At 48.2% G+C, this 20,000-nt stretch overlaps 1 protein-coding gene across 1 annotated transcript in view; it reads right to left on the bottom strand.

The window, feature by feature from the left end:
- gpc5a (glypican 5a) overlaps positions 1 to 20,000 on the bottom strand; it is a 250,310-nt gene that overhangs the window by 113,934 nt on the left and 116,376 nt on the right. Inside the window, exon 7 of the mRNA XM_082963782.1 lies at positions 18,025 to 18,145. Within this exon, the coding sequence (XP_082819908.1) occupies positions 18,025 to 18,145 (121 nt within the window). The remainder of the gene's footprint in view (positions 1 to 18,024; positions 18,146 to 20,000) is intronic.

Here is a 20,000-nt window from a genome sequence, read left to right as displayed (position 1 = left end):
CCGGTACTCCCTGTATATAGCCTCCACATTGACTCTGTACCGGTACCCCCTGTATATAGCCTCCACATTGACTCTGTACCGGTACCCCCTGTATATAGCCTCCACATTGACTCTGTACCGGTACCCCCTGTATATAGCCTCCACATTGACTCTGTACCGGTACCCCCCTGTATATAGCCTCCACATTGACTCTGTACCGGTACCCCCTGTATATAGCCTCCACATTGACTCTGTACCGGTACCCCCTGTATATAGCCTCCACATTGACTCTGTACCGGTACCCCCTGTATATAGCCTCCACATTGACTCTGTACCGGTACCCCCCCTGTATATAGCATCCACATTGACTCTGTACCGGTACCCCCCTGTATATAGCCTCCACATTGACTCTGTACCGGTACCCCCTGTATATAGCCTCCACATTGACTCTGTACCGGCCCCCTGTATATAGCCTCCACATTGACTCTGTACCGGTACCCCCTGTATATAGCCTCCACATTGACTCTGTACCGGTACCCCCTGTATATAGCCTCCACATTGACTCTGTACCGGTACCCCCTGTATATAGCCTCCACATTGACTCTGTACCGGTACCCCCTGTATATAGCCTCCACATTGACTCTGTACCAGTACCCCCTGTATATAGCCTCCACATTGACTCTGTACCAGTACCCCCTGTATATAGCCTCCACATTGACTCTGTACCGGTACCCCCTGTATATAGCCTCCACATTGACTCTGTACCGGTACCCCCTGTATATAGCCTCCACATTGACTCTGTACCGGTACTCCCTGTATATAGCCTCCACATTGACTCTGTACCGGTACCCCCTGTATATAGCCTCCACATTGACTCTGTACCGGTACCCCCTGTATATAGCCTCCACATTAACTCTGTACCGTACCCCCTGTATATATCCTCCACATTGACTCTGTACCGGTACCCCCTGTATATAGCCTCCACATTGACTCTGTACCGGTACCCCCTGTATATAGCCTCCACATTGACTCTGTACCGGTACCCCCTGTATATAGCCTCCACATTGACTCTGTACCGGTACCCCCTGTATATAGCCTCCACATTGACTCTGTACCGGTACCCCCTGTATATAGCCTCCACATTGACTCTGTACCGGTACCCCCTGTATATAGCCTCCACATTGACTCTGTACCGGTACCCCCTGTATATAGCCTCCACATTGACTCTGTACCGGTACCCCCTGTATATAGCCTCCACATTGACTCTGTACCGGTACCCCCTGTATATAGCCTCCACATTGACTCTGTACCGGTACCCCCTGTATATAGCCTCCACATTGACTCTGTACCGGTACCCCCTGTATATAGCCTCCACATTGACTCTGTACCGGTACCCCTGTATATAGCCTCCACATTGACTCTGTACCGGTACCCCCTGTATATAGCCTCCACATTGACTCTGTACCGGTACCCCCTGTATATAGCCTCCACATTGACTCTGTACCGGTACTCCCTGTATATAGCCTCCACATTGACTCTGTACCGGTACCCCCTGTATATAGCCTCCACATTGACTCTGTACCGGTACCCCCTGTATATAGCCTCCACATTGACTCTGTACCGGTACTCCCTGTATATAGCCTCCACATTGACTCTGTACCGGTACCCCCTGTATATAGCCTCCACATTGACTCTGTACCGGTACCCCCTGTATATAGCCTCCACATTAACTCTGTACCGTACCCCCTGTATATATCCTCCACATTGACTCTGTATCGGTACCCCCTGTATATAGCCTCCACATTGACTCTGTACCGGTACCCCTGTATATAGCCTCCACATTGACTCTGTACCGGTACCCCCTGTATATAGCCTCCACATTGACTCTGTACCGGTACCCCCTGTATATAGCCTCCACATTGACTCTGTACCGGTACCCCCTGTATATAGCCTCCACATTGACTCTGTACCGGTACCCCCTGTATATAGCCTCCACATTGACTCTGTACCGGTACCCCCTGTATATAGCCTCCACATTGACTCTGTACCGGTACCCCCTGTATATAGCCTCCACATTGACTCTGTACCGGTACCCCCTGTATATAGCCTCCACATTGACTCTGTACCGGTACCCCCCTGTATATAGCCTCCACATTGACTCTGTACCGGTACCCCCTGTATATAGCCTCCACATTGACTCTGTACCGGTACCCCCTGTATATAGCCTCCACATTGACTCTGTACCGGTACCCCCTGTATATAGCCTCCACATTGACTCTGTACCGGTACCCCTTGTATATAGCCTCCACATTGACTCTGTACCGGTACCCCCTGTATATAGCCTCCACATTGACTCTGTACCGGTACCCCCTGTATATAGCCTCCACATTGACTCTGTACCGGTACCCCCTGTATATAGCCTCCACATTGACTCTGTACCGGTACCCCCTGTATATAGCCTCCACATTGACTCTGTACCGGTACCCCCCTGTATATAGCCTCCACATTGACTCTGTACCGGTACCCCCTGTATATAGCCTCCACATTGACTCTGTACCGGTACCCCCTGTATATAGCCTCCACATTGACTCTGTACCGGTACCCCCCTGTATATAGCCTCCACATTGACTCTGTACCGGTACCCCCTGTATATAGCCTCCACATTGACTCTGTACCGGTACCCCCCTGTATATAGCCTCCACATTGACTCTGTACCGGTACCCCCTGTATATAGCCTCCACATTGACTCTGTACCGGTACCCCCTGTATATAGCCTCCACATTGACTCTGTACCGGTACCCCCCTGTATATAGCCTCCACATTGACTCTGTACCGGTACCCCCTGTATATAGCCTCCACATTGACTCTGTACCGGTACCCCCTGTATATAGCCTCCACATTGACTCTGTACCGGTACCCCCTGTATATAGCCTCCACATTGACTCTGTACCGGTACCCCCTGTATATAGCCTCCACATTGACTCTGTACCGGTACCCCCTGTATATAGCCTCCACATTGACTCTGTACCGGTACCCCCTGTATATAGCCTCCACATTGACTCCGTACCGGTACCCCCTGTATATAGCCTCCACATTGACTCTGTACCGGTACCCCCTGTATATAGCCTCCACATTGACTCTGTACCGTACCCCCTGTATATAGCCTCCACATTGACTCTGTACCGGTACCCCCTGTATATAGCCTCCACATTGACTCTGTACCGGTACCCCCTGTATATAGCCTCCACATTGACTCTGTACCGGTACCCCCTGTATATAGCCTCCACATTGACTCTGTACCGGTACCCCCCTGTATATAGCCTCCACATTGACTCTGTACCGGTACCCCCCTGTATATAGCCTCCACATTGACTCTGTACCGGTACCCCCTGTATATAGCCTCCACATTGACTCTGTACCGGTACCCCCTGTATATAGCCTCCACATTGACTCTGTACCGGTACCCCCTGTATATAGCCTCCACATTGACTCTGTACCGGTACCCCCTGTATATAGCCTCCACATTGACTCTGTACCGGTACCCCCTGTATATAGCCTCCACATTGACTCTGTACCGGTACCCCCTGTATATAGCCTCCACATTGACTCTGTACCGGTACCCCCTGTATATAGCCTCCACATTGACTCTGTACCGGTACCCCCTGTATATAGCCTCCACATTGACTCTGTACCGGTACCCCCTGTATATAGCCTCCACATTGACTCTGTACCGGTACCCCCTGTATATAGCCTCCACATTGACTCTGTACCGGTACCCCCTGTATATAGCCTCCACATTGACTCTGTACCGGTACCCCCTGTATATAGCCTCCACATTGACTCTGTACCGGTACCCCCTGTATATAGCCTCCACATTGACTCTGTACCGGTACCCCCTGTATATAGCCTCCACATTGACTCTGTACCGGTACCCCCTGTATATAGCCTCCACATTGACTCTGTACCGGTACCCCCTGTATATAGCCTCCACATTGACTCTGTACCGGTACCCCTGTATATAGCCTCCACATTGACTCTGTACCGGTACCCCCTGTATATAGCCTCCACATTGACTCTGTACCGGTACCCCCTGTATATAGCCTCCACATTGACTCTGTACCGGTACCCCCTGTATATAGCCTCCACATTGACTCTGTACCGGTACCCCCCCTGTATATAGCCTCCACATTGACTCTGTACCGGTACCCCCTGTATATAGCCTCCACATTGACTCTGTACCGGTACCCCTGTATATAGCCTCCACATTGACTCTGTACCGGTACCCCCTGTATATAGCCTCCACATTGACTCTGTACCGGTACCCCCTGTATATAGCCTCCACATTGACTCTGTACCGGTACCCCCTGTATATAGCCTCCACATTGACTCTGTACCGGTACCCCCTGTATATAGCCTCCACATTGACTCTGTACCGGTACCCCCTGTATATAGCCTCCACATTGACTCTGTACCGGTACCCCCTGTATATAGCCTCCACATTGACTCTGTACCGGTACCCCCTGTATATAGCCTCCACATTGACTCTGTACCGGTACCCCCTGTATATAGCCTCCACATTGACTCTGTACCGGTACCCCCTGTATATAGCCTCCACATTGACTCTGTACCGGTACCCCCTGTATATAGCCTCCACATTGACTCTGTACCGGTACCCCCTGTATATAGCCTCCACATTGACTCTGTACCGGTACCCCCCTGTATATAGCCTCCACATTGACTCTGTACCGGTACCCCCTGTATATAGCCTCCACATTGACTCTGTACCGGTACCCCCTGTATATAGCCTCCACATTGACTCTGTACCGGTACCCCCTGTATATAGCCTCCACATTGACTCTGTACCGGTACCCCCCCTGTATATAGCCTCCACATTGACTCTGTACCGGTACCCCCCTGTATATAGCCTCCACATTGACTCTGTACCGGTACCCCCTGTATATAGCCTCCACATTGACTCTGTACCGGTACCCCCTGTATATAGCCTCCACATTGACTCTGTACCGGTACCCCCTGTATATAGCCTCCACATTGACTCTGTACCGGTACCCCCTGTATATAGCCTCCACATTGACTCTGTACCGGTACCCCCTGTATATAGCCTCCACATTGACTCTGTACCGGTACCCCCTGTATATAGCCTCCACATTGACTCTGTACCGGTACCCCCTGTATATAGCCTCCACATTGACTCTGTACCGTACCCCCTGTATATAGCCTCCACATTGACTCTGTACCGGTACCCCCTGTATATAGCCTCCACATTGACTCTGTACCGGTACCCCCTGTATATAGCCTCCACATTGACTCTGTACCGGTACCCCCTGTATATAGCCTCCACATTGACTCTGTACCGGTACCCCCTGTATATAGCCTCCACATTGACTCTGTACCGGTACCCCCTGTATATAGCCTCCACATTGACTCTGTACCGGTACCCCCTGTATATAGCCTCCACATTGACTCTGTACCGGTACCCCCTGTATATAGCCTCCACATTGACTCTGTACCGGTACCCCCTGTATATAGCCTCCACATTGACTCTGTACCGGTACCCCCTGTATATAGCCTCCACATTGACTCTGTACCGGTACCCCCTGTATATAGCCTCCACATTGACTCTGTACCGGTACCCCCTGTATATAGCCTCCACATTGACTCTGTACCGGTACCCCCTGTATATAGCCTCCACATTGACTCTGTACCGGTACCCCCTGTATATAGCCTCCACATTGACTCTGTACCGGTACCCCCTGTATATAGCCTCCACATTGACTCTGTACCGGTACCCCCTGTATATAGCCTCCACATTGACTCTGTACCGGTACCCCCCTGTATATAGCCTCCACATTGACTCTGTACCGGTACCCCCTGTATATAGCCTCCACATTGACTCTGTACCGGTACCCCCTGTATATAGCCTCCACATTGACTCTGTACCGGTACCCCCTGTATATAGCCTCCACATTGACTCTGTACCGGTACCCCCTGTATATAGCCTCCACATTGACTCTGTACCGGTACCCCCTGTATATAGCCTCCACATTGACTCTGTACCGGTACCCCCTGTATATAGCCTCCACATTGACTCTGTACCGGTACCCCCTGTATATAGCCTCCACATTGACTCTGTACCGGTACCCCCTGTATATAGCCTCCACATTGACTCTGTACCGGTACCCCCCTGTATATAGCCTCCACATTGACTCTGTACCGGTACCCCCTGTATATAGCCTCCACATTGACTCTGTACCGGTACCCCCTGTATATAGCCTCCACATTGACTCTGTACCGGTACCCCCTGTATATAGCCTCCACATTGACTCTGTACCGGTACCCCCTGTATATAGCCTCCACATTGACTCTGTACCGGTACCCCCTGTATATAGCCTCCACATTGACTCTGTACCGGTACCCCCTGTATATAGCCTCCACATTGACTCTGTACCGGTACCCCCTGTATATAGCCTCCACATTGACTCTGTACCGGTACCCCCTGTATATAGCCTCCACATTGACTCTGTACCGGTACCCCCTGTATATAGCCTCCACATTGACTCTGTACCGGTACCCCCTGTATATAGCCTCCACATTGACTCTGTACCGGTACCCCCTGTATATAGCCTCCACATTGACTCTGTACCGGTACCCCCTGTATATAGCCTCCACATTGACTCTGTACCGGTACCCCCTGTATATAGCCTCCACATTGACTCTGTACCGGTACCCCCTGTATATAGCCTCCACATTGACTCTGTACCGGTACCCCCTGTATATAGCCTCCACATTGACTCTGTACCGGTACCCCCTGTATATAGCCTCCACATTGACTCTGTACCGGTACCACCCTGTATATAGCCTCCACATTGACTCTGTACCGGTACCCCCTGTATATAGCCTCCACATTGACTCTGTACCGGTACCCCCTGTATATAGCCTCCACATTGACTCTGTACCGGTACCCCCTGTATATAGCCTCCACATTGACTCTGTACCGGTACCCCCTGTATATAGCCTCCACATTGACTCTGTACCGGTACCCCCTGTATATAGCCTCCACATTGACTCTGTACCGGTACCCCCTGTATATAGCCTCCACATTGACTCTGTACCGGTACCCCCTGTATATAGCCTCCACATTGACTCTGTACCGGTACCCCCTGTATATAGCCTCCACATTGACTCTGTACCGGTACCCCCTGTATATAGCCTCCACATTGACTCTGTACCGGTACCCCCTGTATATAGCCTCCACATTGACTCTGTACCGGTACCCCCTGTATATAGCCTCCACATTGACTCTGTACCGGTACCCCCTGTATATAGCCTCCACATTGACTCTGTACCGGTACCCCCTGTATATAGCCTCCACATTGACTCTGTACCGGTACCCCCTGTATATAGCCTCCACATTGACTCTGTACCGGTACCCCCCTGTATATAGCCTCCACATTGACTCTGTACCGGTACCCCCTGTATATAGCCTCCACATTGACTCTGTACCGGTACCCCCTGTATATAGCCTCCACATTGACTCTGTACCGGTACCCCCTGTATATAGCCTCCACATTGACTCTGTACCGGTACCCCCTGTATATAGCCTCCACATTGACTCTGTACCGGTACCCCCTGTATATAGCCTCCACATTGACTCTGTACCGGTACCCCCTGTATATAGCCTCCACTAATTGACTCTGTACCGGTACCCCCTGTATATAGCCTCCACATTGACTCTGTACCGGTACCCCCTGTATATAGCCTCCACATTGACTCTGTACCGGTACCCCCTGTATATAGCCTCCACATTGACTCTGTACCGGTACCCCCTGTATATAGCCTCCACATTGACTCTGTACCGGTACCCCCTGTATATAGCCTCCACATTGACTCTGTACCGGTACCCCCTGTATATAGCCTCCACATTGACTCTGTACCGGTACCACCCTGTATATAGCCTCCACATTGACTCTGTACCGGTACCCCCTGTATATAGCCTCCACATTGACTCTGTACCGGTACCCCCTGTATATAGCCTCCACATTGACTCTGTACCGGTACCACCCTGTATATAGCCTCCACATTGACTCTGTACCGGTACCCCCTGTATATAGCCTCCACATTGACTCTGTACCGGTACCCCCTGTATATAGCCTCCACATTGACTCTGTACCGGTACCCCCTGTATATAGCCTCCACATTGACTCTGTACCGGTACCCCCTGTATATAGCCTCCACATTGACTCTGTACCGGTACCCCCTGTATATAGCCTCCACATTGACTCTGTACCGGTACCCCCTGTATATAGCCTCCACATTGACTCTGTACCGGTACCCCCTGTATATAGCCTCCACATTGACTCTGTACCGGTACCCCCTGTATATAGCCTCCACATTGACTCTGTACCGGTACCCCCTGTATATAGCCTCCACATTGACTCTGTACCGGTACCCCCTGTATATAGCCTCCACATTGACTCTGTACCGGTACCACCCTGTATATAGCCTCCACATTGACTCTGTACCGGTACCCCCTGTATATAGCCTCCACATTGACTCTGTACCGGTACCCCCTGTATATAGCCTCCACATTGACTCTGTACCGGTACCCCCTGTATATAGCCTCCACATTGACTCTGTACCGGTACCCCCTGTATATAGCCTCCACATTGACTCTGTACCGGTACCCCCTGTATATAGCCTCCACATTGACTCTGTACCGGTACCCCCCTGTATATAGCCTCCACATTGACTCTGTACCGGTACCCCCTGTATATAGCCTCCACATTGACTCTGTACCGGTACCCCCCTGTATATAGCCTCCACATTGACTCTGTACCGGTACCCCCTGTATATAGCCTCCACATTGACTCTGTACCGGTACCCCCTGTATATAGCCTCCACATTGACTCTGTACCGGTACCCCCTGTATATAGCCTCCACATTGACTCTGTACCGGTACCCCTGTATATAGCCTCCACATTGACTCTGTACCGGTACCCCCTGTATATAGCCTCCACATTGACTCTGTACCGGTACCCCCTGTATATAGCCTCCACATTGACTCTGTACCGGTACCCCTGTATATAGCCTCCACATTGACTCTGTACCGGTACCCCCTGTATATAGCCTCCACATTGACTCTGTACCGGTACCCCCTGTATATAGCCTCCACATTGACTCTGTACCGGTACCCCCTGTATATAGCCTCCACATTGACTCTGTACCGGTACCCCCTGTATATAGCCTCCACATTGACTCTGTACCGGTACCCCCTGTATATAGCCTCCACATTGACTCTGTACCGGTACCCCCCTGTATATAGCCTCCACATTGACTCTGTACCGGTACCCCCTGTATATAGCCTCCACATTGACTCTGTACCGGTACCCCCTGTATATAGCCTCCACATTGACTCTGTACCGGATACCCCCTGTATATAGCCTCCACATTGACTCTGTACCGGTACCCCCTGTATATAGCCTCCACATTGACTCTGTACCGGTACCCCCCTGTATATAGCCTCCACATTGACTCTGTACCGGTACCCCCTGTATATAGCCTCCACATTGACTCTGTACCGGTACCCCCTGTATATAGCCTCCACATTGACTCTGTACCGGTACCCCCTGTATATAGCCTCCACATTGACTCTGTACCGGTACCCCCTGTATATAGCCTCCACATTGACTCTGTACCGGTACCCCCTGTATATAGCCTCCACATTGACTCTGTACCGGTACTACCCCTGTATATAGCCTCCACATTGACTCTGTACCGGTACCCCCTGTATAAGCTGTATATAGCCTCCACATTGACTCTGTACCGGTACCCCCTGTATATAGCCTCCACATTGACTCTGTACCGGTACCCCCTGTATATAGCCTCCACATTGACTCTGTACCGGTACCCCCTGTATATAGCCTCCACATTGACTCTGTACCGGTACCCCCTGTATATAGCCTCCACATTGACTCTGTACCGGTACCCCCTGTATATAGCCTCCACATTGACTCTGTACCGGTACCCCCTGTATATAGCCTCCACATTGACTCTGTACCGGTACCCCCTGTATATAGCCTCCACATTGACTCTGTACCGGTACCCCCTGTATATAGCCTCCACATTGACTCTGTACCGGTACCCCCTGTATATAGCCTCCACATTGACTCTGTACCGGTACCCCCTGTATATAGCCTCCACATTGACTCTGTACCGGTACCCCCTGTATATAGCCTCCACATTGACTCTGTACCGGAATACCCCCTGTATATAGCCTCCACATTGACTCTGTACCGGTACCCCCTGTATATAGCCTCCACATTGACTCTGTACCGGTACCCCCTGTATATAGCCTCCACATTGACTCTGTACCGGTACCCCCTGTATATAGCCTCCACATTGACTCTGTACCGGTACCCCCTGTATATAGCCTCCACATTGACTCTGTACCGGTACCCCCTGTATATAGCCTCCACATTGACTCTGTACCGGTACCCCCTGTATATAGCCTCCACATTGACTCTGTACCGGTACCCCCCTGTATATAGCCTCCACATTGACTCTGTACCGGTACTCCCCTGTATATAGCCTCCACATTGACTCTGTACCGGTACCCCCTGTATATAGCCTGTATATAGCCTCCACATTGACTCTGTACCGGTACCCCCTGTATATAGCCTCCACATTGACTCTGTACCGGTACCCCCTGTATATAGCCTCCACATTGACTCTGTACCGGTACCCCCTGTATATAGCCTCCACATTGACTCTGTACCGGTACCCCCTGTATATAGCCTCCACATTGACTCTGTACCGGTACCCCCTGTATATAGCCTCCACATTGACTCTGTACCGGTACTCCCCTGTATATAGCCTCCACATTGACTCTGTACCGGTACCCCCTGTATATAGCCTCCACATTGACTCTGTACCGGTACCCCCTGTATATAGCCTCCACATTGACTCTGTACCGGTACCCCCTGTATATAGCCTCCACATTGACTCTGTACCGGTACCCCCTGTATATAGCCTCCACATTGACTCTGTACCGGTACCCCCTGTATATAGCCTCCACATTGACTCTGTACCGGTACCCCCTGTATATAGCCTGTATATAGCCTCCACATTGACTCTGTACCGGTACCCCCTGTATATAGCCTCCACATTGACTCTGTACCGGTACCCCCTGTATATAGCCTCCACATTGACTCTGTACCGGTACCCCCTGTATATAGCCTCCACATTGACTCTGTACCGGTACCCCCTGTATATAGCCTCCACATTGACTCTGTACCGGTACCCCCTGTATATAGCCTCCACATTGACTCTGTACCGGTACTCCCCTGTATATAGCCTCCACATTGACTCTGTACCGGTACCCCCTGTATATAGCCTGTCTATAGCCTCCACATTGACTCTGTACCGGTACCCCCTGTATATAGCCTCCACATTGACTCTGTACCGGTACCCCCTGTATATAGCCTCCACATTGACTCTGTACCGGTACCCCCCTGTATATAGCCTCCACATTGACTCTGTACCGGAATACCCCCTGTATATAGCCTCCACATTGACTCTGTACCGGTACCCCCTGTATATAGCCTCCACATTGACTCTGTACCGGTACCTTTAATCAGGGCCTATATGGCTCGTTGTACCCTATTCCCGGAATAGTGCACTACCTTTTAACCAGGGCCTATATGGCTCGTTGTACCCTATTCCCTACATAGTGCACTACCTTTAACCAGGGGCTATATGGCTCGTTGTACCCTATTCCCTACATAGTGCACTACCTTTAATCAGGGCCTATATGGCTCGTTGTGCCCTATTCCCTACATAGTGCACTACCTTTAACCAGGGCCTATATGGCTCGTTGTACCCTATTCCCTACATAGTGCACTACCTTTAATCAGGGCCATATGGCTCGTTGTGCCCTATTCCCTACATAGTGCACTACCTTTAATCAGGGCCTATATGGCTCGTCTGTACCCTATTCCCTACATAGTGCACTACCTTTTAATCAGGGCCTATATGGCTCGTGTACCTATTCCCTACATAGTGCACTACCTTTAATCAGGGCCTATATGGCTCGTTGTGCCCTATTCCCTACATAGTGTACTACCTTTAACCAGGGCCTATATGGCTCGTCTGTACCCTATTCCCGGAATAGTAAACTACAACACAAAATAAGTGCTCTATGTAGGGAATAGGGTGTGATTTGGGACAGCAGAGGGTGTAGTCCCGTGTGGCTCAGTTGGTAGAGCATGGTGTTTGCAACGCCAGGGTTGTGGGTTCGATTTCCCAACGGGGGGACCAGTACGGAGAAAAATGTATGAAATGTATGCATTCACTACTGTAAGTCGCTCTGGATAAGAGCGTCTGCTACATTACCTCCACGTCTGAGGTAAAACCTGTGTCAATGTGTTTATTCTACATTCTCTTAAACAATACCGTCCATCCTCAACATGGCATCATAACACAGCTGACATGAAGAACTGTTTACCTTCAGCAGGGCAACATAACACAGCTGACATGAAGAACTGTCCATCCTCAACATGGCAGCATAACACAGCTGACATGAAGAACTGTCCATCCTCAACATGGCATCATAACACAGCTGACATGAAGAACTGTCCATCCTCAACATGGCATCATAACACAGCTGACTGTTCATCCTCAACATGGCATCATAACACAGCTGACTGTTCATCCTCAACATGGCATCATAACACAGCTGACTGTTCATCCTCAACATGGCATCATAACACAGCTGACTGTTCATCCTCAACATGGCATCATAACACAGCTGACTGTTCATCCTCAACATGGCATCATAACACAGCTGACATGAAGAACTGTCCATCCTCAACATGGCATCATAACACAGCTGACATGAAGAACTGTCCATCCTCAACAGGGCATCATAACACAGCTGACTGTTCATCCTCAACAGGGCATCATAACACAGCTGACATGAAGAACTGTCCATCCTCAACACGGCATCATAACACAGCTGACATGAAGAACTGTCCATCCTCAACATGGCATCATAACACAGCTGACATGAAGAACTGTCCATCCTCAACATGGCATCATAACACAGCTGACTGTTCATCCTCAACATGGCATCATAACACAGCTGACATGAAGAACTGTCCATCCTCAACATGGCATCATAACACAGCTGACTGTTCATCCTCAACATGGCATCATAACACAGCTGATATGAAGAACTGTCCATCCTCAACACGGCATCATAACACAGCTGACATGAAGAACTGTCCATCCTCAACATAACACAGCTGATATGAAGAACTGTCCATCCTCAACATGGCATCATAACACAGCTGACATGAAGAACTGTCCATCCTCAACACGGCAACATAACACAGCTGACATGAAGAACTGTCCATCCTCAACATGGCATCATAACACAGCTGACATGAAGAACTGTCCATCCTCAACACGGCATCATAACACAGCTGACATGAAGAACTGTCCATCCTCAACATAACACAGCTGACATGAAGAACTGTCCATCCTCAACATAACACAGCTGACTGTCCATCCTCAACAGGGCATCATAACACAGCTGACTGTTCATCCTCAACATGGCATCATAACACAGCTGACATGAAGAACTGTCCATCCTCAACATAACACAGCTGACTGTTCATCCTCAACAGGGCATCATAACACAGCTGACTGTTCATCCTCAACATGGCATCATAACACAGCTGACATGAAGAACTGTCCATCCTCAACATAACACAGCTGACATGAAGAACTGTTCATCCTCAACACGGCATCATAACACAGCTGACATGAAGAACTGTCCATCCTCAACACGGCATCATAACACAGCTGACATGAAGAACTGTCCATCCTCAACATGGCATCATAACACAGCTGACTGTTCATCCTCAACATAACACAGCTGACATGAAGAACTGTCCATCCTCAACATAACACAGCTGACTGTCCATCCTCAACAGGGCATCATAACACAGCTGACTGTTCATCCTCAACATGGCATCATAACACAGCTGACATGAAGAACTGTCCATCCTCAACATAACACAGCTGACTGTTCATCCTCAACAGGGCATCATAACACAGCTGACTGTTCATCCTCAACATGGCATCATAACACAGCTGACATGAAGAACTGTCCATCCTCAACATAACACAGCTGACATGAAGAACTGTTCATCCTCAACACGGCATCATAACACAGCTGACATGAAGAACTGTCCATCCTCAACACGGCATCATAACACAGCTGACATGAAGAACTGTCCATCCTCAACACGGCATCATAACACAGCTGACTGTCCATCCTCAACATGGCATCATAACACAGCTGACATGAAGAACTGTCCATCCTCAACATAACACAGCTGACATTATGAAGGCTGTGACCTTTCCAGAGATCTCAAGGCTATAGGAGAGTTGTGTCCTCCCATACGTTCCCATTATCCAATTATACATTCACATAAAACCAATAAACCCGAACAGCAACATTCACACGGTGCCATACACAAACACACGGTGCCATACACAAACGCACGGTGCCATACACAAACGCACGGTGCCATACACAAACGCACGGTGCCATACACAAACGCACGGTGCCATACACAAACATATGGCTTCACACACAAACACACAGTGCCATACACAAACATACACAAACACACGGTGCCGTACACAAACACACGGTGCCATACACAAACATATGGCTCCACACACAAACACGTGTATGTAAATATGTATTCATTGATTCCCCTAGTCCCTGAAGTTCTCTGGTGACACGTACTGAGAACCACTGAAACAGCTTTACCTGGTAATGAAACAGGATGTGACCTAATTTATAGCTTTACCTGGTAATGAAACAGGATGTGACCTAATTTATAGCTTTACCTGGTAATGAAACAGGATGTGACCTAATTTATAGCTTTACCTGGTAATGAAACAGGATGTGACCTAATTTATAGCTTTACCTGGTAATGAAACAGGATGTGACCTAATTTATAGCTTTACCTGGTAATGAAACAGGACGTGACCTAATTTATAGCTTTACCTGGTAATGAAACAGGACGTGACCTAATTTATAGCTTTACCTGGTAATGAAACAGGATGTGACCTAATTTATAGCTTTACATGGTAATGAAACAGGATGTGACCTAATTTATAGCTTTACCTGGTAATGAAACAGGATGTGACCTAATTTATAGCTTTACCTGGTAATGAAACAGGACGTGACCTAATTTATAGCTTTACCTGGTAATGAAACAGGACGTGACCTAATTTATAGCTTTACATGGTAATGAAACAGGACGTGACCTAATTTATAGCTTTACCTGGTAATGAAACAGGATGTGACCTAATTTATAGCTTTACCTGGTAATGAAACAGGACGTGACCTAATTTATAGTTTTACCTGGTAATGAAACAGGATGTGACCTAATTTATAGCTTTACCTGGTAATGAAACAGGATGTGACCTAATTTATAGCTTTACATGGTAATGAAACAGGACGTGACCTAATTTATAGCTTTACCTGGTAATGAAACAGGAAGTGACCTAATTTATAGCTTTACCTGGTAATGAAACAGGACGTGACCTAATTTACAGCTTTACCTGGTAATGAAACAGGACGTGACCTAATTTATAGCTTTACATGGTAATGAAACAGGATATGACCTAATTTATAGCTTTACCTGGTAATGAAACAGGACGTGACCTAATTTATAGCTTTACCTGGTAATGAAACAGGACGTGACCTAATTTATAGCTTTACCTGGTAATGAAACAGGAAGTGACCTAATTTATAGCTTTACCTGGTAATGAAACAGGAAGTGACCTAATTTATAGCTTTACCTGGTAATGAAACAGGAAGTGACCTAATTTATAGCTTTACCTGGTAATGAAACAGGATGTGACCTAATTTATAGCTTTACCTGGTAATGAAACAGGACGTGACCTAATTTACAGCTTTACCTGGTAATGAAACAGGATGTGACCTAATTTATAGCTTTACCTGGTAATGAAACAGGACGTGACCTAATTTATAGCTTTACCTGGTAATGAAACAGGACGTGACCTAATTTATAGCTTTACCTGGTAATGAAACAGGACGTGACCTAATTTATAGCTTTACCTGGTAATGAAACAGGACGTGACCTAATTTATAGCTTTACCTGGTAATGAAACAGGATATGACCTAATTTATAGCTTTACCTGGTAATGAAACAGGACGTGACCTAATTTATAGCTTTACCTGGTAATGAAACAGGACGTGACCTAATTTATAGCTTTACCTGGTAATGAAACAGGATGTGACCTAATTTATAGCTTTACCTGGTAATGAAACAGGATGTGACCTAATTTATAGCTTTACCTGGTAATGAAACAGGATGTGACCCAATTTATAGCTTTACCTGGTAATGAAACAGGATGTGACCTAATTTATAGCTTTACCTGGTAATGAAACAGGACGTGACCTAATTTATAGCTTTACCTGGTAATGAAACAGGACGTGACCTAATTTATAGCTTTACCTGGTAATGAAACAGGACGTGACCTAATTTATAGCTTTACCTGGTAATGAAACAGGAAGTGACCTAATTTATAGCTTTACCTGGTAATGAAACAGGAAGTGACCTAATTTATAGCTTTACCTGGTAATGAAACAGGACGTGACCTAATTTACAGCTTTACCTGGTAATGAAACAGGATGTGACCTAATTTATAGCTTTACCTGGTAATGAAACAGGACGTGACCTAATTTATAGCTTTACATGGTAATGAAACAGGACGTGACCTAATTTATAGCTTTACCTGGTAATGAAACAGGATGTGACCTAATTTATAGCTTTACCTGGTAATGAAACAGGACGTGACCTAATTTACAGCTTTACCTGGTAATGAAACAGGATGTGACCTAATTTATAGCTTTACCTGGTAATGAAACAGGATGTGACCTAATTTATAGCTTTACCTGGTAATGAAACAGGACGTGACCTAATTTATAGCTTTACCTGGTAATGAAACAGGACGTGACCTAATTTATAGCTTTACCTGGTAATGAAACAGGACGTGACCTAATTTATAGCTTTACCTGGTAATGAAACAGGACGTGACCTAATTTATAGCTTTACCTGGTAATGAAACAGGACGTGACCTAATTTCTCTTCAATAGAAACTAATCAAAAGAAAAACAGCGCCTTTTTGATTGTAATCGAACAAATTGATGTTTGTTTGTTTGTTCGTTCTCCTAGTTGCTACTTCAAAAGTTCCCATGTTAAAAAAGCAACAAGCCTTTTTTCTCTCCCCTTAAACGATTCCACACAGCGTCCTTCATCTTCCCAAAAGCAGAAACCTGAACGTTTGTTGAGAATCCTAATGTATTATATAAATTAAATATTTCTACCAAAAATAGTTTGAAGAAAATATTTGTGAATATTTTGTTTTGTTTTTAAGAGTAAACTACATTCGTCATAATCTTTAGCTAAACTTGAACCTGACATAATTACTCCTCTCCTGTGTACAGTACATTTGTTCAGGGTCTGTGTTTTGGGTCAAATTGAGGAGGCATCTTCGACCCATATAAATACATGAATTGGTTTGGATCCTCTAGCCTGGTAACTCTCTGCCCCAGTGGAAATAATCTAGCCATTTTATACAAATCTCTGGTCTGGAGGCTATATCGTTCTTCTGAGCTGGGAGAGACTGCTGCTGGGATCTGAGCAGGGTTTAGGGTCTGACTGGGTCTGAATGGAGGTGGGTTAGGGTCTGACTGGGTCTGACTGGGTCTGAGTGGAGGTGGGTTAGGGTCTGACTGGGTCTGACTGGGTCTGACTGGGTCTGAGTGGAGGTGGGTTAGGGTCTGACTGGGTCTGAGTGGAGGTGGGTTAGGGTCTGACTGGGTCTGAGTGGGTCTGACTGGGTCTGAGTGTGTCTGACTGGGTCTGACTGGGTCTAACTGGGTCTAACTGGGTCTGAGTGGAGGTGGGATAAACTCACCTGATTGATGTGCTTGAGTTTATCAATGATCTGGTTGATGACTGGGTCCTCGTCCTTCACTTTAACCTCCGGATTAGCAGCCTGGGCCTTAATCCCGTTACCCACCACTCTCAGAGTATAGCTGGAGGGAGGAGGAGAGAGGAAGGGGTTAGAGGAGAGGAGGAGAGAGGGAGGGGGTTAGAGGAGAGGAGGAGAGAGGAGAGAGGAGGGGGTTAGAGGAGAGGAGGAGAGAGGAGAGGAGGGGGTTAGAGGAGAGAAGAAGAGAGGAGGGGGTTAGAGGAGAGGAGAAGAGAGGACGGGGCTAGAGGAGAGGAGAAGAGAGGAGAGAGGAGGGGGTTAGAGGAGAGAAGGAAAGAGGAGAGAGGAGGGGGTTAGAGGAGAGAAGAAGAGAGGAGAGAGGAGGGGGTTAGAGGAGAGAAGAAGAGAGGAGAGAAGAAGAGAGGAGGGGGTTAGAGGAGAGAAGAAGAGAGGAGAGAAGGAGAGAGGAGGGGGTTAGAGGAGAGAAGAAGAGAGGAGAGAGGAGGGGGTTAGAGGAGAGAAGAAGAGAGGAGGGGGTTAGAGGAGAGAAGGAGAGAGGAGGGGGTTAGAGTAGAGAAGAAGAGAGGATGAAGACAGGCGGATGAATGAAGGAGTTTAACTGAAGTGTCCTCAGATGGCCTCAGGAGGTTTTAGCAACACATCAAAGAACGACAAGAGGACAGACAAACCTGGCAGGCAGAGCCTAGAGTCAAAGAACGAGAGGACAGACAAACCTGGCAGGCAGAGCCTAGCGTCAAAGAAAGACAAGAGGACAGACAAACCTGGCAGGCAGAACCTAGAGTCAAAGAACGAGAGGACAGACAAACCTGGCAGGCAGAACCTAGAGTCAAAGAAAGACAAGAGGACAGACAAACCTGGCAGGCAGAGCCTACAGTCAAAGAACGAGAGGACAGACAAACCTGGCAGGCAGAGCCTAGAGTCAAAGAAAGACAAGAGGACAGACAAACCTGGCAGGCAGAGCCTAGAGTCAAAGAACGAGAGGACAGACAAACCTGGCAGGCAGAACCTAGAGTCAAAGAACGAGAGGACAGACAAACCTGGCAGGCAGAGCCTAGAGTCAAAGAAAGACAAGAGGACAGACAAACCTGGCAGGCAGAGCCTACAGTCAAAGAACGAGAGGACAGACAAACCTGGCAGGCAGAGCCTAGAGTCAAAGAAAGACAAGAGGACAGACAAACCTGGCAGGCAGAGCCTAGAGTCAAAGAACGAGAGGACAGACAAACCTGGCAGGCAGAACCTAGAGTCAAAGAACGAGAGGACAGACAAACCTGGCAGGCAGAGCCTAGAGTCAAAGAACGAGAGGACAGACAAACCTGGCAGGCAGAACCTAGAGTCAAAGAACGAGAGGACAGACAAACCTGGCAGGCAGAACCTAGAGTCAAAGAAAGACAAGAGGACAGACAAACCTGGCAGGCAGAACCTAGAGTCAAAGAACGACAAGAGGACAGACAAACCTGGCAGGCAGAACCTAGAGTCAAAGAACGAGAGGACAGACAAACCTGGCAGGCAGAACCTAGAGTCAAAGAACGAGAGGACAGACAAACCTGGCAGGCAGAACCTAGAGTCAAAGAACGAGAGGACAGACAAACCTGGCAGGCAGAACCTAGAGTCAAAGAACGAGAGGACAGACGAACCTGGCAGGCAGAGCCTAGAGTCAAAGAACGACAAGAGAACAGACAAACCTGGCAGGCAGAACCTAGAGTCAAAGAACGACAAGAGGACAGACAAACCTGGCAGGCAGAACCTAGAGTCAAAGAACGAGAGGACAGACAAACCTGGCAGGCAGAACCTAGAGTCAAAGAACGAGAGGACAGACAAACCTGGCAGGCAGAGCCTAGCGTCAAAGAAAGACAAGAGGACAGACAAACCTGGCAGGCAGAACCTAGAGTCAAAGAACGAGAGGACAGACAAACCTGGCAGGCAGAACCTAGAGTCAA

This window comes from Salmo salar, chromosome 17 (assembly GCF_965601325.2).
Source record: "Salmo salar chromosome 17, fSalSal1, whole genome shotgun sequence".
NCBI classification, from domain to species: domain Eukaryota; kingdom Metazoa; phylum Chordata; class Actinopteri; order Salmoniformes; family Salmonidae; genus Salmo; species Salmo salar.
The sequence above is the reverse complement of the archived record's forward strand: the minus strand, read 5'-3'. Positions and strand labels throughout refer to the sequence as shown.